Consider the following 25,239-nt stretch of genomic DNA (forward strand, 5'->3'; position numbering starts at 1 on the left):
CAATTCAACATGACGAGATCCTCAGTGTTTGCTTCCTTGAGACAAGCTTATACATGGACTTGTAGCATGTTTGTACCCCCTGAACAAACTGTCAAAGGTGTTAAGTTCTACAGAAACAATATTTTATGTGTTTTCATCGGATATCTCAATAATGACTGTGTTAATCAGAGTGCAAACCCTAGATACACATACCGATGCCTGTCAGATAATGTGTACACTCTGACTATACCAGCAGAAAACATGTCAGAATATGAACAGGGATCGTTGTGGAGATGTGAATATGCCGTTAATTCTAGTTACAGAAGTTCTGACATCATCATCAAAATAGCAAGTAAGATAAACTTTATTTATATACATCATCATCAATACGTATATATCTATATGTACAAACGAGATTACAATTATTTATTTAGATAATGCTGAATTTTTAAAAGAATATAAATAAAAGATCGTGTATTCTTCGTTCCGTCAAGGGTTTAAGTCGTGATGAAGTTTGATAAGGTTATCTTGGAAGGGTGTTTTGATTCTACATAACTTTGTGACTCGTGACTTTGCGAGTTATTTTATGTTACAATGATTAAATCGTGTGAAAAATATCACATAACACAAACTCCTCAAATGACAGACATGTTATGAATAATAAATGGATTGTAATATAAACATATAAATAACCAATGTAAATATGTTTTGATTTTTAACTCCTTGTTCTGATGATTAAGAGTGATCAATGAAAAAGTAAAACGAATCAATATGACACCATTAACTTATGTTTAATGATAATCATAAGTCGATGTTTTTGTAGGAATCAAAATAAATTGATTATAGTACATAGATTAAAATATATCAATTGTGTCTTGTTATATGAATTGATAGAAAATAAAATCTAAATTAAGTAATCGATTTATGTACCATTTCATATCATAGTTAAAATTGGTTTATTTTTTCTGCTTGAGTGAGGGTACTTCGGAACAATTGGTAATTTTTCATTCATAAACAAATCAGTTTAGTTTTACGAGCTCTTTTTCTAGGGTTTCGTCTACTGTAACGTTGTTTTAAAAGTAATTTTTAAGCAGTATGTAATAATAAGGTATAAGGTAAGGACACAAATATGCAAATGCGCGTATTCTTGGCAATGCTTGCTGATACTTATTATAATTTTGTTTTCTTAAAGAAACACGAAAACATTAAAAATATATATTCATGGTGAATATCAAATACAATATGATATATTTTTTTTTACAGTAATGCAAAAATGTACATGCATACGAAGGTATATTTATAAAGAAACGTTTGTTTCTAACTATACTAGCTAAGGTTATTATTTGCTGATGACTTGTTTTCTATTGCACGAAACTTCTAATTTCGTGCGCACGCACTATCCTGTGCATAGGTAAAACACTTGACCTACATCTTTTTTTTGTAGATTGGAAAACATAAAACAATATAATATTTCAGAAATCGTCTATCCTGATATTTCTGCCTGAAACTTCAACAAATATGAATTATGAAATTAAAATAAATCATTAAATTATCATTTTAGAAAATACATGTACTGTTAATGAACAACGAACATTCATTTCAATTAAAATGTCCAATTTTCATAGGAAGAATAGATACCATTGTGTCGAAAGAAAGACAATCAATTTAATGTTCACGTTAAAAGGAAAATGTTTCATAATAACGCACTATCCATTGACTGTTTTAATAACAGGCCCACCCACAGTGCATATGCTATCTCAGCAAGACATATTAGAAGAAAGAAACTTGTCTATCACCTGTAAGGCCACCCCTGGAAATCCTAGCTCGACAACATTTTACTGGACCAAGTTAGACAACCCAGGATTCAGACATAATGGTTCCACTCTACATCTACCTAACATACAGCGAACTAGTTCTGGTACCTACAGATGTATAGCAGAGAACAACTACAATAATGAAGAGAAGGGAACAGACAGTCAGTCCATGGACGTCAATGTTCTTTGTAGGTCACTGATTATGAGGTTCAAAACAAAATTATGAAATAATTTGTGTTTGTATTTCATAGGTTTTATGAGAAGTTTTTCTAGGTGCATCAGGTTGGTTTGTGTTCTTCTGTGATAAGTTTCTATAATATTACATATTTACATTCCAAATATTTTTTGCATGTAAAGTGTGTGAAAAGTACTGCAGTTATAAGACCGTAACACACATAAGGTACTCAAAGGTTAAAATGACGAGTTGTATTATGACGTCACAAACGTTGAACGCTGTAAAATGCAACGTCACAAGCGAGAATCAAAGTTCACGCTTTCGGCTGTTCCAGTGGCTCTTCCATTAATTTGAACTTTCGGTCCCTTAGGATAAAACAGAAATTTTGACCTATAAATTACCTTTGCAGACAAGGCAAGAAGTTAAAAAATGTAAATATAAGCATGAAATCATTATTTTTTTAAAGATAAAGTCTCATAACTGCAGCGGTGTGTGCATACAAATTTTCATAACGCGCTAGCGCGCGTTACTCAGTTTGTATGCACGCACAGCTGCAGTTATGAGACTATATCTTTCAAAAAATAATGATTCAATGCTTAAATAGGTTTTGTTATGTGTATAGAAATAGCTAATTAGATTGAATTATGGATATTATACTTGCCAATCAATTGAACAAAACAAATATGTCTTAAATACCATTCATTAGAAATTGCATTGTTTTACTATTAACTAACATGCACGAAATTGAAAAGTCTTGATATTGTAATTAATATATTTTGAAATATCCATTGATCTCGTTACATGTTTTGTATACAGACCCACCAACAATAAAGACACTATCTCAACAAGATATAGTAGAAGGAAGAGCCTTATTAGTCACCTGTCAGGCCATCTCTGGAAACCCTAACTCTACAACTTTCTATTGGACCAAGGAAGACAACCCAGAGTTTAGACAGAACGGGTCCACTCTACATATACCTAACATACAGCGAATCAGTTCTGGAACCTACAGATGTACAGCAGAGAACAACTACAGTATTGGGGAGAAGGGAACACACAATCAGTCCATGGACGTCAATGTTCTTTGTGAGATTTTTTTTTATCATTTTGGAACGCCAAGGCTGCTTAAAGATAGGAAACATCATAACACTTTATTTTTAAGTAATGTGGAAGCATGGGCGCGAGCTCGTCATTTTTTATTTCATTTCTAAAGGTGGTAAAAAGACTTCACAATGATGATGTGTTTGAGCTAACTAGTATCTAATAGACTTACGAAGAAAGCTAATTGTTTAATAATCTAGTTTGGTCACCTTTTAATCAAAATGGCATTTTATATATCAAATATTTCGATTAGTTTATTAAATGAACATCTTTTCTTATTTTAAGCTGATAGTTAAAATAATAAATAGCCGTTAACACATTCTTAAACATGAGTCGACCATATGATTTAAACTTTAGGGAATGTGTGAAAGAGATTCCAAATCTTAGATAAAAGTTTTGCAATATATCTTTTACTGTTAGTTTTTTGTACTTTTTGTATAAAAAAAATCAATCAACATTATATGAAAACGATTATCCAAAATAGACTTAACCTTTCATCTTATTGTAAGGGAAAGTGAGCTTTTTACAGAGTGAAACAACCCTTTTTTTATACCTGTGTTAACCACACCCTGTATTGTGGACTGCCTTATCTTACTGCAGCTTGGGCGTTTATATAACACATTTCAGTAATTGAAAATAAGACTGTATCTGGTTTTGCATATGCACATTGAATTAAGGAGACATTTTTGTCGCTCTTTCGCAAAATTAAAGATTAAATACTACTTTACCATCTAATTATACCAATATCCAATACAAATTATTTCTTGAAATTATAACAAATAAAAAATTAACCATTTCACAGAAAAAAAATGACAATCCTTAATTCTCAAAATTAAATCCTTATGCTTGTGTAGATATATACATATCAAAGACAATCCTTTCACAGTTTACATTGTAGGCATGCTGGTCAAAGAATATAATCTTATCAAGCTTAAAAGTTGCTATTGTTATTGGTTATTTTATTTCTAGACCAACCCACAATAGAGAGGAAATCACTACAAGTAGTAAATGAGAGTGAGAAATTCACAATAACTCGATATATAGTAAGTAATCTTTTGTCAGATGCGTCTTGGTATAATGGAACACAACTTTTGAAAACCCAGACATCAGTGAAAACTGCTTCATACACCATCGAAAACACCACGTGTAAAGATACCAAGAACTATACCCTTGTGGCCAGTAATGGAATCGGGAATACAGTGACAGAAAGGGTGGAACTAATTGTAAACTGTAAGATCCTTATTAGCTTAAAACCCTTGACTACTTGACTAATTTTTGGGTTATATATATATATATATATATATATATATATATATATATATATATATATATATATATATATATATATATATATATATATAATGAAAAATAGCAAATGTTAGAACATCTAATATATTGTAATAATTATGTTAACGATATCATATTCAATGTTTGCAGGCACAGTGATATAATGCAGGGATTATATATACAGTTTAACAATGTCAAAATTCAATAAATTAAATATAATATTAACTAAAACGACACCTATGCAATATGAGCTGTATTTTTAAAATATAACTTTGCAAAAAGGTGCTTTAAAAATAATACAGAATGGTACTTCAATCTTTGTTTTAAAAAGATTTAAATGAATTATTAAATTCTATTACAAGAAAAAATCATCCACTGAGGAATATGTAGCGAACCAATTTATGTATAGGACATTATTAATGTAAACAGGTCTCTAAATAGATTTTGTTCTTAAAAAACTGATAGAACTTTATCAATAGTTATATATTTTTGTTTTTAAAGAGTAAATTATAATTTTAAACTGCAAATTTCTGACATGAAATTTGCAGTTCATGATGCATTACAGTATCAACAATAATGTATTCTTATTCAACCTAAACTTAAGTAAATATCTATTGTAAAATTTTATATCATGGATATGTAGACATACATGTACATAAGGGTTTTACGTGCAACGTAGTAGATAAATAATTGAAAGTAATGAAATAGATCGTGTAAAAAATAAGCAACTAACACAAATAAAACTTGCGTTTGAAAATGTCATGAAATTAAATCATAATTAAGTACTCTCTTGAAGATTTTACTTTCTAATCAGCTAAAGCCGTCAATGTTTTTTATTCGAACTCGGATTTTATTCCCATTCACTGCCCAGCAACTCTCTTTTTTTTTACCTTTGCGAGTAAGACGATATCGGTTATTGTGTTTTAAATAGTTGTTTGTTTCCCTTGTGTTATTATACACAAGTTGAATAAAGACATTATAGCGTGGTATGCGTTACATGCATCTTAAAAAAGAATGTGTGTTCAAGGATATGTTTAAAAACAAATGGAAGAAAACAAAAATAACGATAAGTACTTAATCTTTTTTGTTAACTGTAATGTGCAATATTTATTATACGGCTGGGTGTAAACGTATTTACTGCATATGTCCGAGACATGCCCTCTTTTACTACTTTGCCAATATCCAATTGTTTGCTCGTTTATTTGAACAATGAATATATGATATTATACGACTTTGATACAACGAGTTGTGAGATTTTCATCTTTTTATTCTAATTTGTATCACATGTTTGAAATTGCAAGATTGAAGTTATCCCTATTACCATTTAGGATTATCATACTTTATTGTTAAAAAAAAAATGAACTTGGTAATGAATTTGACAATTTTACACAAAGAAAACATAACCCTATTAAATGTTCATGCTACATTAAAAAGACAAAGACATGTGTAGATTTTTTCTTACAAACCCTAATATTTGAACTTTGTTGATTGCATGAGTCGGAATAAAAAATCAAATTTATGATTACATAATTGTTCTGAAGACTGTGCTTTCCCACATGTGTTTAAACTATATTATAAATTTATTTACAGTTCATTAACCGATATAAGAGCTCACAATGATACTAACTATAGAAATTATTACAATATTAACTTTACTCGCAATTTAGTAATCGAATAACAAGCTCGCATACATGTAAACATGCATAGTACATGTAATTGTGAACGGTATGTTGAGGAAAACACTCGAATCTACATGAAGTGATTTTGCTTCAATGTTTTAATTTTAATGTTGTACACTGATATTTTCTAACGGTATTCCAAATCTTCATCGTTATTTAAAAAAAACAAAAACATATATGATACATACTCAAAAAATGATACATATTGATAAATTACGTATAACAGAAATGTAGTGAATAATGAAATTGTGAGCTACCTTTGCTATACATATTATTTATCAATCATTATTGAATTTTTCCATTTAAATCGGGAAATAATCCCTGCATCTTTGTATAAATAAATATTTTTCTAAATTTTTGACCAAAGTGGAGTCACAATGAAGAGTTGAAAGTATGATCATATATTTTGCTTTTTCATAGGTAAACCAACGCCGGATATCACAAATATAACACTTGCAGTTACTTGCACCACCGGCATTGAGTTTTCAACCACAATAATTGCATATCCAGAGCCTCAATACGAGCTACAGTATGAAAACGGAACAAGGAACGATCAGATGATAACCACTATCACAGAGAATAAAGTGAATAACTTCACAGTTCGAATTAGACAACATGTTGTTGAGAAAAGTAGTTTTGGGGTTTTTTATTTAAGAGCGAGCAACATGTTTGGAGAAAGAACCGTAATTGTGAATGTAATTAAGCAAAGTAAGTATAGAAACATGTAATTTACCTTTATTCAATTTTAAATAGTGAACTGATCTTGTTTTGGACATATTATTCTAGTTTAACTAAATTAGCTAAATGGATATTAATTAAAATTGTTTTGAATGTGGAACAAGTTCAGTCTGGTAACAGTAATTGACATTTTTAAAAGTCTTTAGTGTTTTGAGAAATTCAAACAGTGTCTTATTCATGTGCAAGAAGCATCTTTAAAGCATACTTATATGTATTTCATACCATATTACCATGGCATTACTGGTTTCTTGGGTATATAAAGGAAAACCAGACCTTCCCAGAAATATAAAAGTAACATGTAAAGTAACAGAAGCCATAGTTCAATGGATATCGTCATTCAATGGTGGAGACACTCAGAATTTTACTGTGATTACTCTGAGTGGCCATGATGGAACTAATCTCTACAATGGTCTAAACGACAAGGGTGAAAATGAAATTCATGTTACTTACGTTAGCAATCTTCAACCGTCGGTGACGTACTGGTTTTCTGTGTCGGCAAAGAACAGTCATGGATCTAGTTCCTCAAAAGCCATCAGCTGCACCACCGTAAAAGGTTATATTGAATTATTAGTCAACTGATCTTGTGTAAATTGAATTCTTATACGTAAGAATTTTCAGTTTTCAAATAGCTAGAATGAATCATGCAACACATTACTTTCTAAGTAATATTCATTTATTTCTCATAATGTTTATCTATTTATCCAATCGACACTAAAAGGTTGAAAGATAACCAGAAAAAGAATAAGTATTAAAAGGAAATTTACATAAATCAAGTATAATTCTAAAAATATCACAAACGTTAATCATATTTCGCTTTAAAAATCTTAATACAAACCCATACTCAGCACGCATTGCCAATCTATATTTTTTTATTTATATTTATATATTTATTTTTGTTTTTGAAAATGTGTTTCGAATGCATAAGACCCATCAATTAGATGTACTGTATTCATATATTCAACGTTTTAATTGTTTTTACATTTACATGTTCAAAATTAGACTTCATGAGCTTTCTGTAAGAGCACAGCCTTGAATTGATAGAGAAGCCTGGTAAACGAGTTAGTTAGCTCTACAGACATGCAGAGCTACTTCAAATTTTGATATCATACGATCGTTCGCCCTTTTGGGACCGATAGTATTAATGCTTGAAAATTATGAGAATTCATAAAGATTATGCATTCATATTTTCTTTACTTTTTCAGATAGAACATTCAAATATTAATATTAAATTCAGTTAATGTCGTGTTTTCAACATTGTAACATAATTGATACAACAGTTTAAATGATAAAAAAACCCAAATTAAACAAAACACCACCTCCAAAAACCCCCCACTAAAACAAAAAAGAAAAAGAAGATAAATAATGGTTATTGGTATTGCCAAACGATATTTCATGTTTGTAATCTATTTGTGTGATCAGGTGTTTTAACTTTCATAATTGAATGCGGTGCGTTGATTTTATGGAAAAAATACCCCGCTTTATTTTACTATGAGAAGTAATTAATAGAATCATGAATGCTTTTTTACAGAAACAGCAAGCTCTTTGACAGCGTTAGTTGCTGGAAGTGTTGGAGGGTCGCTGGTGTTGGTTACGATTATACTGATTGTTGTGTTTTTTGTTCACAGACGATACACATGTATCTTTAAAATAGGTAATATATTTATATTCTTTACCACAAATCAAGTTGTCCACGGACGGTTATACCGGACTTATGCTGACTTGACAAAATTTATTTTTTTTCACATCCACAATTAAGGCTAATTTGATACAATTCTCCAACAGCATATTTATGAAAAATCATATCAATTATATTTTGAAACACATAACACTAAAATCACTTAGAAATTCACTGTCCAAAGACTATTGAATCGCTGCTTGATTTGTAAAACGATCAGTAGTAAAGCTCAGTTCGACCAGATACCTAGAAATAAGTTATCAAAGCTCGTAAAAATTATTAAACGTCAAAATAAGATTTCACAACATTGTTTTTATTAGGTAACCTGAGAAAACTCAGGTGACCTATTGCTATCTGTTTTCGTCCGTCGTCGTGCGTCGTCCGTCGTGCGTCAACAATTTTACATTTCTAACTCCTTCTAAAACACTACAAGGTTGATTGTTACCATTTTTGGTGTGAGGCATCTCTATGGTAAGAGAAATATAAATTGTGAAATTCATGGCTCTACCATCCCGGTGCGCCACAGGTAAGGCCGAATATGAAAAAGCCAAATTTTCAAAAATCTTCTTCTCTACCCCCACACGTTAGGAAAAACTGATTGCATAGTTGTGATGTCCATGAAGCCCTCTACCAAAATTGTGAAATTCATGGCCCCCGGGTCTGGGGTTTTGGTTCTAGGGTGGGCCAATATGGCCATATAGTTAAAATGTTTTAAATCTTAGAAAATCTTCTTCTCTACTCCCATTTATATTGTTTAAAACTAAACGCATGATTATGATGTCCATGAGGCCCTCTACAAAAATTGTGAAATTCATGACCCCTGTGTCAGGGGTTCAGGCTATAGGGTGTGGCCAATATGGCCTTATAGTTAAAATGTACTAAATCTTAGAAAATCCTCTTGTCTACTCCCACACATGTGGGCAAAAAACTGTTTACCTGGTTATAATGTCCACTAACTCCTCTACCAAAAATTGTGAAATTCATGGCCCTTGGGTCAGGGGTCAGGATATGGGGGGGGGGGCAATATTGCAATATAGTGTTGACGCGTATATTTTTTAAAAATCTTCTTCTCTACACGTCTGTATGAAAAACTGACTTAAAATTATTTTTACCACGAAGTCCTCTACTAAAATTGTAAATTTCATGTCCCCTGGAGTATGGGTTTTGACTCTAGGGTAGAGTCAAAATGAAAGCATCGGTGTTAATGCATATAATGTTTAAAAATTATCTTCTTAATTCCCATACACCTGAAAGAAAAATTGAATTCATGATTTTGTAGACCAGAGCTTTAAGTTTTTCGCCAAATTTATAGGTTTTACATTTCTTTTTGAAAGATTTCAGGCAGAGAGGTGGTCGTCATTACAAATTTATAATTTGAAACCTACTTATATGCATACATGAGACTCCTCGACAAGTTTGTGAATGGGTTATATGCTACTCAGGTGACCGTTAACGCCTACTGGCCTCTTGTTTGTTTTTTAATATATTGTATGGAACTATAATATATGGATAAAAAAAATTACTTAAATCCGGAAACTCGTCAAAAATTTCAATTTTAAAAAGATTTTGATTGGTGTCAGTTTTTGTTTTTTTAATCAGAAGTGGTTCAATTTTTTAAAGGTTTTGCATTTTCGTTTTGATTTCAAAATTTTTTGGTTGCAGTCAAAACATTTTTTTTTCCAAATCTAACTAAATATATACAAAAAAAATCAAACACAATAACTTAAAGCCACTATCGGTCTCTATTTCGTGAAATCATATTTGAAAAAAGATTCTTTATTAAAACATCAAATAAAATATTGGTGTTTTGTGAAACCTTAATTACAATCGGGTTCGGCTCAAATTTAGATTGACATTTATTTCTTGAATTTCACAATTTCGTTTCAGTTTTTTTTCTTAAAATATGATTTTATAGCAATAGTGTAATGCGATTGACAGTTCATTTGTATACTTTATCCATTGGTTTAATAAATAGCCTCAATTAATCTTTTTCATTTTCATCAATATTTGTTTTATCAAAAATGTAATAGAGTTTATTTTATAGATTATTGTATAATGCACCGAGAGCAAATCTTTAGTTCTAAAATATATTGTATGAAGTAAAAACGAGTTTTCCGGTTTCTATTAAAAAATACAAAAATTATAAAATAATTATTGTTGGTGAAATCTCATTTAATAAAAAATAAAATAATATATTGGTGTGTCCAGCAACCTTAACCTTTAAAAGAAAATGTTTATATTGATTCATTGTAGCGTTGGAAAAAAGAAATATGTAAGTTTTTTTAATACCATCTCTTCCTAAATCTTAACTGCAGAATTGTAGCTCTATTTGGGTTGACGGACTGTAAAGTTCCACCCATACAAACAAACTGTATAGATATATTGCTCACGGGTTAGCCTTATTAAAACTAAATTAGGAATGTTTTATGTAATATTTCTAACCATAAATTGATGAGCCATTTTGCTACAGATTCACCACTTAAATTGCCATAAACGTTTTCTCTAAACTACCCAAACGACTTCGAAAAGTGAAGCATGTTAAAATAAGTCGGGATCAAGAGTCGCCGTTTTTCCATGTCAACAAACCCGACAATTTTTACGGAACTGGTGAGGATGGTTAACATTATTCAGAGGCAAGTATAGTAATGCCAATTATTGTAAAATGTCTCAGGTTTTTAGTATGAAAATGTTTACAGAATATATTCCAATTAAAATTAGGTTATAATAAGTCTAAATCCGTGCGCAACGTTTTGTGTGCAATAAATATGCAGTTTTGTATGAGTGGACTTGTAGCTCTACAGTTTGTCGACCCGAAAACTTCGTATAACTACATTTAAACAGCTAACCAATTTTTTGTATATGCTTTTGTGCAAAAAAAAAATAATTTATGTGAATGATTCTATTTGATGTTTAAGTTTTCCTTGATTTTTAATCTAAGTTGCAGCTCATTTTATAAAGTTCTTCTGTTTTGGACAAAAAAATCTTACATGATATATGAGCTTGTAAACTTTACACTGCTAGGTTGAAATATTGTGTATATATAATTTCTTTGAAGTTCTAGGTATGAGATATTAATAACAAATTGTTTAGTTACGTAACTCAATGTCAAAGTATTTTGAAACAATTATATATTTTATTGGTACACATTTGTAATTATATGATATCTTATTAAGTGATATCTATTTAAATTAGAGATATAAAAGTTAGGCCAAACAAAGAAACATCGAACTATACAACCATAAAAGGTAAAGACTTAATTTGAAAATATAATTTTAATTAATCTCTCTTTTTTTAAAAAAATTATCTGAATCTATTCCACTGCAGTCATTCGATAACTATATAAAATATAAATAGGGATTGAAACTATCTTATAAAAAATCTAATTGGTTGTCTAAAACTGAAAACAAAACAAAAGTATGTATGTTTGTCAAATTCCTTCGAAGAACAACCATTATTTGATACAAAATACTTCTTAGGCTAATTTTTCTGTATATATTTTTGTATAGATGCATATATGTTTAAAAAATACAAATTTAAATGATATTTTTGACAAATTGTTAAAAAATCTAATTGTTCCATTTCAGAACAACAGGAACATACTGAAAGGTGTGTGAGTTGGTATGAATACTTAATTTGTTATTGTATGGCTAAATTGTTTACGATTATTCTTTTGAATATATTTATTCAATACAAACATAAACATATTAATGTCACATTGTTATATGTTAATTCAAATGATTCATCATTTTATTACATTTGATATGTACAACAATCGTATGCAGTAAGTATTCTGTTGAAAAATAAGTAATTATATAAATATTTCATTTTTTTAAGAACCACACTGCGAGTGCAATTATTCAAAGAATAATAAAGGTTTAGTCCAATTTTATTAATTATGATTTAATTTTTTTCAATTTAAGATTTTTTGATGCGTTTTTTGCAGGAACATGTATGACGAATTAGCACCAAACGAAAACGCCAGTCAATACGAGGATATTTTGAAGAAAGGTATAAAAAATCGTTCTTATTTAGATTAAATTAAACATTTTTTTTCTTGTTTATGAATCAAAAGGATGTTTTAAAAAGTATAATTTTTTATGATCCTTTTTCATAATAATTCATTTGATCCTAGATGAAAAAATATTTCATGACTTCTCATAGAGGGTTCAACCATATTCATTTAGGGAAAAATTGTAAAGAAAATTCGTATTTCAATCGTTCTGTTTAAAATAATGTCTTTGTAAACATTTGCATCAAAACTATTTAAAAATTATTTTTATATTACAGATAATCATCGAGAAAACGAGTATCTATCTATCTATCTATCTATCTATCTATCTATCTATCTATCTATCTATCTATCTATCTATCTATCTATCTATCATCCATCTATCTATCTGCTTAGTTCATATATGTAAGAAAGAGTTTTATACATTTGTTATTTTGATTGTAGAAAATTATATGAAAAATTGCAAAAAAGTGTTGATAATGATGGAGAAGGAAAGGCCATCGAGAAAATGATTCCACTGAAAAGTAAAGGTGCAATTTAATATTTGACAACAATTGTTTTATTTATTTCAGCTGTTGTAATACAAATGTATGGTGTCATAAAACAATAACTTATCTGCCATTCTAATTAAAAACAGTTTGGATGTAGTTCCAATTTTATTCCGATGTAAAGAAGTCTAATGACCGATGCAGAATAGAATGGCAGTTCTTTTCATTGATCAATAAAAGAACCTCGTAGTGTTGCTGATATTAAGAAACTTTCAAATTTATAGAGTAGCATTCAAATCATAAATAATGATTAAAAGCCAGAGAAAAAAGAGAATTAATTTTTTTTCACGCTGTTGCATCTTTTTGGTAAACCCTGCTATTTTTTTGTTGGTTTTTTTTTACATATGCACCTGAAGTATTCAATTAATCATATGCTGCGCTAGCACCAATGCTCGCACCGGAAATCATTGTAACGGTATCATTACAGTATCAACAATGATTGTATTGATTATTATTTGAAGATATTAGAATTAATTGTACAGAAGCATATTAGTTTATCAATTAATATATTGATATTATGTCAACTGCATGAAATAAAACTATAAAATATTAGCACGATCTTTGTCTACAAAAACAAAGAATTGAAGAATTTTGAAGACTGTATCTCGCTCATAACATAACAGCCATCATTCAAACTTGGTTCCACTTTAAAAATACCTTTATAAAGCATTTTTAGCTCAAATCGTGACTATGTTCCTTTAAAGCACATATATCTCGTAAGGTATATAAATAATGTATATATAGATTCATCCATTTGATATTTAGTTCAAATCATAGTGTCAACGTTTGTTGAATTGTTGGAGTTTTTTGGTAGAATCAAGTGATGACAAATCCGTGACCCAAAAAGCTGAAGAATATGCTAACACATCATTTATGAAGTAAACTACAACCACCGGAATTTGTCGGATTCATTCTTTGAAGTATTGCAAAAGGTGTCTATGTCTTCTGATTGACCATGTAATGATTTAATGACTTACAGACATGAATATTACATTAATGTACAGTAGTGATTTTATGTCGAATAAATGTTTATGAGTGTTCGAAGTTCAAACTTGAAAGGCTTTTATTGTTTTGTATAATTAATTTTTATCCCATTTATTGCATTTTACCTGTATGAATTTCGATCATTTATTTGTTCCATATAGAAAGTATGGGATTTGTACACTAAAGACTCTCAATCCCCCTCCACCCAACACAATAAACCACAAAAATAAAGAGCTAGAGCCACGAAGCATCAAAAAATGCCCTATCATTAAAAACTACCATATTTTGGTAAAATATAGGGTAGAATCTTAGCTTTTCATAACTGTTTTTCTTTTTTCGATATCTACCATACTTTTTTATAAATGGAGTTTACAATATGGCATTGTTTTGATGAAAAATGTAGAACAGACGTCATGTTTGTTAAGTAACGTTATGAAATGATAAAACTACGTATGACTTGAATCTAATAAAATAAACCAAAAAAAAAACCAAATAAAATTATCATGTAGACATTATAATTAATTTATGAAAATAAATTTATTGATGAAAATAGCATGAAAAGCTTATTTACAATATAGTTTAAAACATATTACAGGGACCAGTGCTGAAGGTCAATATAACGGCGGTACATTTAAATATGTCGGTGTCTTAAGGTAATGGTCCATACCCAACTGGATAAATAAAATGCGTACAGAATTTTTTCATATTTTTCAAACGTGTATCTGAGGATATGTTCTTATCAAATTTTACCCTGTTGGCTGGTCCATCGGTATTATAAAAGCTAGGACCGTTGCTAAAAATAGAACCGATTGCGGAAAGGGGCGCTTTTTTCATACATAAAGAATATAAGCCTAAGCCTGAAATTTGACTTTCACAAAATCATATTTTGACTTATATCCTGTGTAAAATAAAGGAATTATTATTTAAAAACAAATTTTTTTATGTTACACTTGCTTATTTATTAAAAAAATAGATAAATCTGCTTACAAATTAGATAAAATGAATAAATTTTCAAAGAGAATTTAAGCTCTCATAATTTTATTTACGTACAGAATTCTCTAAAATTTTGATATTCTTTAAACCTTAACGCCCTTAATCAATTGGAAATAAAATTACCCTAGGGACCGGCCTTTTCAGGATCACAATTCGCATATTTTTGGTAAAATCATTAAAATATATATATTAAAAAAAGATCCGTAAAAATAAAAACTGTGCATTGTTTTATTATTTCATAACTCTAGAAAATATGTTTTGATTATTGTTGAATAGGAAACATGATTTAAACAAACTGTTGATTAATCTGTATTATTTAAATCGCAAAAGATGGTTTCTTTGGATATCGGTAAGTATTATGGATCGAGATCGGTATTTAGAAATTGCAGTCACATGCGTGGATAATGCTAACTACCTGATATATGCCTTCAAGACAAAACCTCTATTCAAACTTTTTTTTAGTGGTTTAAAAGAATGTTCTTATAATGAAATAACTTCTCTTCAGCGCATTATTTTAATTTTAAAAACATTTTTTTTGTGGAAAATAAATCTATGCTTGTTTTTTTGCTAAGCGAAAAGGATAAAGATGATATAGGTCAAATTATTTCCCCTTGTGTTTTTATCTCCCTTATGCACTGGAATATAGATCTTGGTCAGGATTTCATTTTGGATGTTTATGGACTATCAGGAATTAATTTTCAAAGAATTGAATTAAATTCAACCTTATAATGGATTGATGTTTATGCAGGACAAAAGTAAGCGGTCTAACGTGTTATATTTTCAAAACGAGAACGCAATCGACAGAACCCAGTCATGTTATTTCGCTGATTAATACCCCGGTAGGCCTAATTGATTGCAGTTGTCAGGATTTTTGATATATTTGTTTTGAATCAATTTCTATGTCAGCTTGATTTCTTTGTTTTGAAATACACCTTTTAACGTTAGGTCTCAATTAGATCGGGCACGGATAAAACGTAATAACGCGTGAATTACGTCAGACGTTGTTTTGTGACGTATGGATAATTACCTTAAAAGTTCTTTTTTCTGCAATTTGAAACTGCATGAAGTAATGCCGATGATGCGCAATGTATAACTGAGTATTAATCATTGAATTCTACCAATGTAATCACAAATTATTAAAAATAAACATATAAATAAGACAGAGATACGGTAATTGAATTTAATAGAGATATATGTAATCTCGAATTTTGATGCATTACTGTAACAGTCTGTGTGCATTATTCTACATGATTATTTTACTTGTTTCAAGGCTTCGATATTTTCACCCAATCCTGGCGCTTTACAGCAGTTAAATGCCAGGGTTCAGTTCTTTGAAATGTTTTATTTTCCCAGTTTCCCGTGGGCTCACCGTGCGTTCATGTGCGCTCACCGTGCGTTCATGTGCGCTCACCGTGCGTTCACTTGCGCATTCCGCTCCGCTCCGTTCCCGCTCATCGTTCACAAATCGCCCACCGTGCGTTCACAAAGATTTCGCCTTGCACGCACTGCGTTCGTTCAGTGTTCACTTATCTTACTGTTTAGTCAGATAATATTATATTTAGGCTTATAACAATACGAACATGTCGTTTAATGTTATTATTTCCTGATTATCAACGAAACACAATGTAACAATACCGCCAGGGGCACTCCGAATAATAATCACCTTGCGTTCACATAGAGTACATATATCGTTCAACGTTCACTTTGCGCTTGCGTTTGCGCTCTGCGTTCGCTCTCAGTTCACCGTTCATAAGCGCTATCCAAATTCGGCTCAGCGTGCACTCGCCGTTCGTTTAGAGTGCACTCACTGTGTGCTCACCGTTCACAAACTGTTGAAGTGAAAAATAAAACCCTTTAGCGACTGTGTATATGTAATGGATGTACTAGTATGCCGAAAGCAGTTCTGTATGGAATAATATAAAACAGTTTCGAGGCCCGTTATAGGGCCGAGAACAGTGATATTTTTCATACAGAAGTGTTTGAGGCATATATAGCCATTGAATATCATTGTTGATTCCTGAGACAGCCCGAAATTAAAAAATAACAGTGCTGTAACCACTGATAATGGTCTGATATTAAGAAGCTCTCTAATATATCGGACTGTCACAAGTAAATTTTTTGACTGCTGGAACAAGGGAATGACATTACAGCAGTGTTTTAATGTTCATTGATTAAATGAAAAAAGAATATCGATTTCTTTAAAAATATTCTTATGGAGTTAATTATTCCTTATAAATGTCATAACGTCTATTCATTTATATTTCATTTTTTCTAGTGATTTTCATGTCCTTTGAGAATTGTTACAAGTGATAAGCTATCCGTAAATGTCTTGAGAATTAAGATCATATTTCAGAGAGAGAGAGAGAGAGAGAGAGAGAGAGAGAGAGAGAGAGAGAGAGGGGGGGAGAGGGAGAATGTAGGTTTATTATTTTGAAGCGAAGATAGGTTAAAATGAACATTTTTATTTAAAACATCAAGCAGTAGCACATAAATAATGTTGTAAAATTGTCTTGAAAAGTCGAATTCATAGCAAGCATGTAGAATCGTGTTATCATATCTATAGATTTGTTGTGAACTCGGCCGTAAATCGATTTTTTTCAGAGGGTTGGGAAGGGGGGGGGGTGTTGAATGGAAACAAATACTGTTTTAAATCTCTCCGTACTCATCGTTGTTTTTTTTTTTAAAGAAAGGGCCCGGCAATCTGATTTTTTTCTATATTCCATACAAGAAAAACTTTAATTAGATTTAATACGCATAAAATAATCAAAGATGATTTCAATCGAGAATTTTATAGGCAAAAGTAAGTCACCGATGTACACACATTTAGGGTGATTTTTTATTTTATTGGACAAATTATCAACAAAGACATCGCAATTAGGATTAGACTTCTATATAGAGCACATGCTGATAATGTATTCTGTGTATACCAAAAGCCGTCTTCATCGAAACTTGATTATTTAATCCATAAGTACAGCTGTAATTGAATATTAAGCCATCGTCCCTTGCATAAAAATTCTTGCAAATGCATACGTCTTTTCTTTATCAGCCACCTGTTGATCAGTGTTGATTCGTCGCGTGGTCAATGTATTTCCGGTGAACCGTTACATGCATTTGCAAAATGTTTTATGCAAGGGACGATGGCTATTTTCAATTTTCAGCTATTTTTAACGATCATAGTATGTTTGATGATGCGCATGTGCTAAACGGTTGGGCCGAAGTGAAAAAAATTCATATGCATAGAAGCAGAATACTGTGCCCTACATTATAAGTAATTACAATTTGTATTGTTTCAAACTTAAGTTTTGTGAAAATTTTAAGGCACATTTTGATGCTTCGTGGCTCTAGCTCTTTAAAAAACCTTCACAAGACTTCGTGATAAGTGAAAAAATTAAAATTTTAAGACCCTACCTCAAAATTTATACTGAAAATAACGCTGTATATAATACCTTATAAACCATATAAATATAATACAGCTGAACAGCTGTAGCCTATCCACATTATCAGATATTGATGGATTATTAAGTTTTCAATATTACTAGTATTGAGTTGTCAATACAAAATATTTTACACCTAAGATTTATTCCACAATTTGTGTTTTAGTCTGTTTTGAAAACTCTTAATGACTTATTTCTGGGACGTTCTAATGTTGTTAAAGTTTACGCAATTTATATATGTAAAAAACAGGATAAAGAGTTTTTTCGCTGAAAGTTTTTATATCAAAATATTGCGTTTTAAATCTAAGTTATGAAAGTTAAAAGTGTTGAAGCAAGGAATCAATCAATGCTTTTAAGATTCATTCTCTTTATATTTTTATACACCTCTTTTTTGAGGTCATGTTGTGTTGAACTTCTTATGGACCAAGCCTTAAATAAAAAATTACGACTTACCTCATTGATTTTGGAAACAAATGATGATAGTGTATAAAGTCGTCATAAATTTTTTTAATAGCATGAGAAGTAAAGATAAAGAGTAATGCTAAAAACCTGTAATAGTACCTTGTATTATAATAAAACAGGAGATTAAATTTATAATTCTAGATTGACAAGTTAAAAAATGACAATAATAAACCGTCAACCATCTCAAAAATCCATAAAACGAAATCCAAATCCAAAGCAGAGCAACACGGACGTCTAAAACGATAGAGGTAGGATTAGGTGCCTAGGAGGAGAGGGCCCCCTCTGCTGACAAGTCACACCCGCCGTGTGCTCTTTGTCGTAATGGGGAAAAAACCCCGAAAAAGTCCGTAGACAGTTAGATGATTAATAATGGTATAACAATTAGTACGAAAAACGTCAGTCAGCATGCGACCCAATTGAAGATTGTATTGACAAAGTCGTATCGACCATAGGACTTACGCAAAGATGACTTCAAACGAGACTGTTGATAGTCCTGCTTTATCAACTTGTTTGTCAGTAGTTTGCCTCGCCTTAGAAACTGTTCATACGAAGAGCATACCCTTGTGTATCGATTTAACTGAGAAAAAACAACATCTGCAGGTGATGAAGGTATATTGCTACATAAGTAAGGAAAGATGACTATAGAAAAAATTGAAGTCATCGCGTTTTGTTAGGTTACCATCACTGTCCATTTCCAGTTAAATATTCAAATATGAAACAGATTACGCAGACTCTGTGGTATCGTTTATTTCAAGTTAATGGGATATATCGAGTCTACATAAGTATGGAAATAACAATTGTTAATTGATAATACGTCGTCAATATACCAGAATGTTGAGTTGAAGGCCACAGTGAGTGATATATTTTTTTCACGTAAAAGTTTTTGAAAAAAATCTGCTTCATAAGAATACAAAAATAGGTCTGTTAACAATGGGGCACAATTGGTACCTATGGAAATTCCAACAGATTGTTACAGGGTCTGCATCATCTGTCTCATATTTAATTTATTTTAATGGAAATGGACACTGATGGTAACTTAACAACAAAACGCGATGACTTCAATTTTTCTATAGTCAACTATCCTTACTTATGTAGCAATATGCCTTCATCGCCTGAATATTGTATTTTTGTCTCTCAGGTAATTCCATACACAAGTATATAACAAGACTCCTATAGGCTTTGAGTTTTTAAGGCTTGTACTACTATAATCATTAAGAGTCACAGAAAGTTCATAATGATTGGAGATGGGGTTGGGGTAGATGAATATTACTTTGAGATCTTTCAGAAAACATTTTTAAAAAGAAACTTGAAAAGAAGAATCGGGGAAACAATAATTTGTTTAAAATAAGTTTAAATCAAGATATTGTAAAAGTCGTTTGAAATTCTAAATTGCTGAAACTTTATTAAACGTGTTAGCGAAAGAAAACTGATATATAAATGAAATAAATTTCTAAATCATTGTCTTTGAAAAATCTGAATTTTAATAAGCAATAAAACGCTGTTTAAGCTCCGTTTTGCTAAAAGCTGTAGTGAGTTTTACTATATAATTTGTCGTCAGTCTGTCAGTTTGTAAAAGTTTATAGTTTTTACTTTTCCAGGATCTAACGACCAATTGCAACCAAACTTGGCACATGGCATCGATATGGAAGGAAAATCTTAATAGTAAAAAAAGCATAACATTTTTCATAGAGATAATAACTATGAAGCTGTAAAAAGTGTTTCACTTAATATCTTTTTTCAAGGACAAAAATTGCTATTATTTTCAACAAAGCTTTGTGAAAACGCATTTTGAAAAATTGAAGCACTTAAAAAAAATATTAAAATATTAATAATGTTTTAGTTTTAGGACGAATTAATCAATGCACTTAAAAAACTGTTCTTCAAAGCGCGTTGATAATGTTGATATTTACGTATTTTCATAAAAATTAAGCAGAATTCACTTGATATTCTTTTAAAGACTTTTATATATGATAAATTATTAGTATAACCAAGTTTAGCTCGATTTGATATTCATGAAAGAAATTCTTTTCTTTTAAGTGTAATTGTTAACTTTTTAAAATAATGTTATGTACAGATTTATGTTTTTCAAAATCATATAAGTTGCGAAGATTTATGGTGTGCGTTTATGTTTCATGTTGTTACATGTAAATTGTTAAAGCTGAATACATAAATGTTATTTTTATATCTTAAATTAAGTAATGCATATTCTGGGGATGACATATTTTCTTAACGGTACACAGTTTTAGTCATTGCCTCGTATGCAATTAGTGTACTGTTTATGGATACGGTACTAAATTTGATATGTTTTATAAAATCCAGGTTTTTATTATTGCTTTGAATAACTAATCAAATAGCTGATCCAGAGGAAAGAAATGATATTTGTTTGACTGAATATTGTCGTTGCTTTCATGAAACGTATTTGTTTCTTTGATTTTTATTTCTAAGTTTTTTTAATGATGTTGCACGATGTGCTGAACTTCTCTAATACTATATATTTGAATTCGGTGTTTATTTTATCCCTATGCTTGCATTGAAAATCTGTGACCTTAAATTTTCTATAACACACGTGAAATCTGATTATGGCATATGAACACACGTAAATGTCATAATGCGTTTTAATAGATTTATTATTGTAAGATTAAATGAAACCTGCAAACTAACAATCAATTTGATATGTACTTTTGAAAAATCATCGTTTAATCATTCCTATTTGATAAAAAAAAAGCTCTGCCAGCAAAGATCCTAGCACTAAGTTTTTTGCCACGGAAGCGCATTAAATAATATGATTTATGACCGTTCCATCTATTATTCGTATCCCTGACAAAAAGCGTAATATATAATTGCATTTATCACCATATTGTGATACATGCTTTCAATTCCTGTGCAAGCGCGACAACTCCGCATCATTGTTTATTTCAAACGTCCTTGAGACTATGATTTTGGCATAAAAACATTGTTTCATACGACTAACCCTCTAATTGAGACGAGAATTACAAGACAGACGGGCAGTTTGAAAATATCATTAAAATCTAAATCGATCGCCATCAAGTCAAATGCCTCCTTAAAGCACAAGAAAGGCATCCAAAACGTACGAAAAAACACGGCAAAACGAATTAGAACGCCGAGCCGAAGGATTATCGAGGCTACATCGGCTGCGAGCGAGACCAGTGATGCACCATGCGCTCCTGCATCAAACAGCGAGGGGAGATGCTCAACGTCAGGTTGAATCATCTCCCTTCAGCAACAAAGGTCATTCCACTGCCGTCATCGGACCGCCAAAGCGCCAGCAGACAGTCTCGCTCTCAGGGACAGTTACCAACGGACCAAAGTCTGCAGCACAGTGTGCGCACCGCAGCCACAGATACAACCATTAATTTTAGTCCTGATGTATTGTCTGTTCAAAATTCTGCATTTAATCAGTCGAGTGCAGGCTCGTGAAGAATCAGTGTATTGGGGGTCTCATTACTGGGGAACAGGTGCAGGTTAGTCGACCCGCCGTTAAGATGAGCATTGGCGACCCCATAGAAAGTCACGTTTCCATAGCCATCCGCGAAAAGATATGGGCAGGGGCCGACATTGACTTACAATTATTGTTAAAACAGGTCCGTGACTTACGGACGGACCCTCACAATACAGGGGAACTCGTGATTAAAAATGGTCAACTTGTCATCGAAAAACAACACCTCAAGTATATCAACAACATTAACACCTGGACAACTGCATTCACAATTTTTATGTCCATTTATCTTGAAAAGCTACAAGGTAAAGTCCAAGATATGCTAAAATACATGCATAACATCCGATTGGCAGCTAGTAGGCAGGGTCATCTGGGGTGGTCTAAATATGATGAGCAATTTAATTGAAAATGGAACGCCATCCGACATAATCATGGGGGGTTGTAGATGTCGAGTTGTCATGGTCATGCTAATCCCACCTGGGTAATTACAATAGTCACATACACACTCATCTGACAGAGACACGTTGGGAAGTAATAATGGGCCTAGTTACCCCTTTCGCAATGCCACGGGGATCGGAACCCAAGCCCATTATCCGGGGTCCAACTCTTACGGGGCTAGGGCAGGATTCAAACCACGTCAAAATACCAGGAAGCTACCTCGGTCCATGGGCAACTGCTTTGCCTTAAATAGGAGGTCCTGCTCATTCAGCTCCTGCAGGTTTAGACACAAATGTGAACATTGCGGAGGACCCCACCCTCAAGCAAATTGCCCGAGGCAAAACTAAGTTTGTCAGGTACATCACCATGTATAGTCTGGGTTCAACACCCATTGTTTATAATCAGCTATGTATTGAGTTAGGTTCATACCCCTCTCAGAATGACAAACTCCAATTGATAATGGTTTCAAATTTGGTTTTCCATCACAATGTGCTGGACCAAGAATTTATTATGAAGCAATAAACTTTAAATCAGCAAGGGATGCTCCTCAAATAGTGCATCAAAAGTTAGATAGGGAGGTTAGTTTGGGTAGGATGGCTGGTCCTTTTGATGAAATTCCTATCACCACGTTTAGAGTTTCATCTGTTGGCCTTGCACCTAAGAAAGACGGGGATTTTCGTCCAGTTCATCACCTATCTTACCCAGATTTTAACTCGGTTAATTATTTTATTGACCCAGATATTTGCAAGGTTAAATATTGTAACATAGATGAAGCTGTGCTGATGATCCAGTTACTGGGGCAGAGTAGTTTGTTGGCCAAAACTGACCTCAAGAGTGCATTTCGTTCATTACCTATCAATCCGGGCGACTTTGATCTTTTAGGTATTAAGTTAGGTGACAAATATTATTTTGACAAATGCCTCCCGTTTGGCTCAAAGCTCTCATGTGCGTTATTTAACAAGTTTAGTACATTTTTACATTGGCTAACATCCAAGTAATCAAAACATTATACATTACTTTGACGATTTTTTTTATTTGCAGGGAGGTCAAATGACTTTATATGTAAACATACTTTACACATTTTCCACCTCATTTGTGCTAGACTTGGTGTTCCGATTGCTGATGACAAGACAGTTGAGCCTACTACATGTTTAACTTTTTAAGATATTGAACTGGACAGTGTAGCTATGCAAATGAGCTTACTTACCTCCAAGCAAACTAGACGAACTGAGGACCAAAATTCAAACCACCTTACTCACACCAACACTTACCTTACAAGATTTGCAGTCTATAATAGGGCTTTTAAATTTTGTATGCCAGGTTGTTGCACCCGGTAGGGCCTTCATACATCGACTAATTGATGCTACATTTGGTGTAAAACAGGCTAAATCTAAGATAACAGTAACTTCCCGGATGAAGTTAGACCTAGAAATGTGGCAAGACTTTCTGAATCAGTACAATGGTATAACTCTCTTTCCTAGTAGACTCTGGGTTTCAAATGATACGATTCAGCTTTTTACAGATAGCACTGGTGGTAGGTTGGGGGGGGGGGGGGGGCTTTGTATTTTTTTTCACAACAAATTGGCTTTTGGAAGGTGGCCGCATCAATGGGTAAAATTAGGTAGGCTGCAGGACATGACTTAATTAGAGCTCTTTCCAGTTGTAGTTGCATTACATGTTTGAGGTACTATTTTGGCCAACAGGAAGATATTATTTCATATTGATAACCAGACAGTTATGTATATAGTAAACAAAAAAACATCTAAATCTATTCAGGTCATTGGTCTGGAAATTGGTGGTGTATACCCTCAATTTCAACAATACATTTAAGGCTAAGTACATATACACTAAATACAATGCAATTGCAGACTCTATTTCTCGTTGTCAGTAGCCACGTTTTCGGGCTTTGGCTGCATATGCAGACCCAACACCGACACAACTACCCCCAGAGATTTGACAGTTTTAACAGAGGAGACCAATAGACTTTTAAGGGCTTCTATGGCAGAGAGTACATGGCAAACATATAAAACATCTTCTGATAGTTTCAATCGTTTAAAGTTCTTGTATGGGTTACCTCTTTCATGGCCAGCTCCTCTCGAACATATCATTTAATTCAATTATAGTTACTATGTCTGCAGAAGGGAGAGCTTTTGGATCTATTAGAACTTATATATCCGGCTTGTCATATATGTACAAAATCCATGGTCTCAGAGACATAACCAATTCACTAAATTGTTAGAAGGGGTAGCCCGACAAAACCCAACACACGACACCCGAGCCCCGATAACATTTAATATCCTGATTACACTGCTCCATGCTTAAGAAAAAGTCTGTATTAAAAGTTATGAAATTTGTTTTTAAGGCAGCATTCTGTTTCGCGTTTTTTGGATTCTTGAGAGTAGGGGAATAAACCAGAAAATCACTCAAAAGTCGGGACTTGAGACCTTTGCAGTTTGGTGACATTGC

At 32.0% G+C, this 25,239-nt stretch overlaps 1 protein-coding gene and 1 pseudogene across 1 annotated transcript; both read left to right on the forward strand.

Moving 5' to 3' along the window:
• LOC128156253 (tyrosine-protein phosphatase Lar-like) lies at positions 1–14,063 on the forward strand. Its single transcript, XM_052818309.1, has 14 exons — positions 1–331; positions 1,712–1,981; positions 2,785–3,054; positions 4,039–4,299; positions 6,456–6,743; positions 7,036–7,326; positions 8,302–8,424; positions 10,702–10,720; positions 11,641–11,693; positions 12,033–12,066; positions 12,392–12,456; positions 12,736–12,754; positions 12,902–12,987; positions 13,820–14,063. The coding sequence occupies exons 1-14, from the start codon at positions 10–12 to the stop codon at positions 13,885–13,887; spliced, it is 2,169 nt and encodes a 722-aa protein (XP_052674269.1). The 5' UTR covers positions 1–9; the 3' UTR covers positions 13,888–14,063.
• A 6,049-nt stretch (positions 14,064–20,112) lies between these two features.
• On the forward strand, positions 20,113–24,885 carry LOC128191390 (uncharacterized; annotated as a pseudogene).
• Positions 24,886–25,239: the final 354 nt, after the last annotated feature.

Source organism: Crassostrea angulata, chromosome 7 (genome assembly GCF_025612915.1).
Source record: "Crassostrea angulata isolate pt1a10 chromosome 7, ASM2561291v2, whole genome shotgun sequence".
NCBI classification, from domain to species: Eukaryota; Metazoa; Mollusca; class Bivalvia; order Ostreida; family Ostreidae; genus Magallana; species Magallana angulata.

Coding starts and splice junctions, on each gene's coding strand:
- LOC128156253 (XM_052818309.1), top strand. CDS start 10: ATGACGAGATCCTCAGTGTTTGCTTCCTTGAGACAAGCTTATACATGG. Junction 7,327..8,301: donor CAGCTGCACCACCGTAAAAG/GTTATATTGAAT, acceptor GCTTTTTTACAG/AAACAGCAAGCTCTTTGACA. Junction 12,988..13,819: donor GATTCCACTGAAAAGTAAAG/GTGCAATTTAAT, acceptor GTTTTTTGGTAG/AATCAAGTGATGACAAATCC.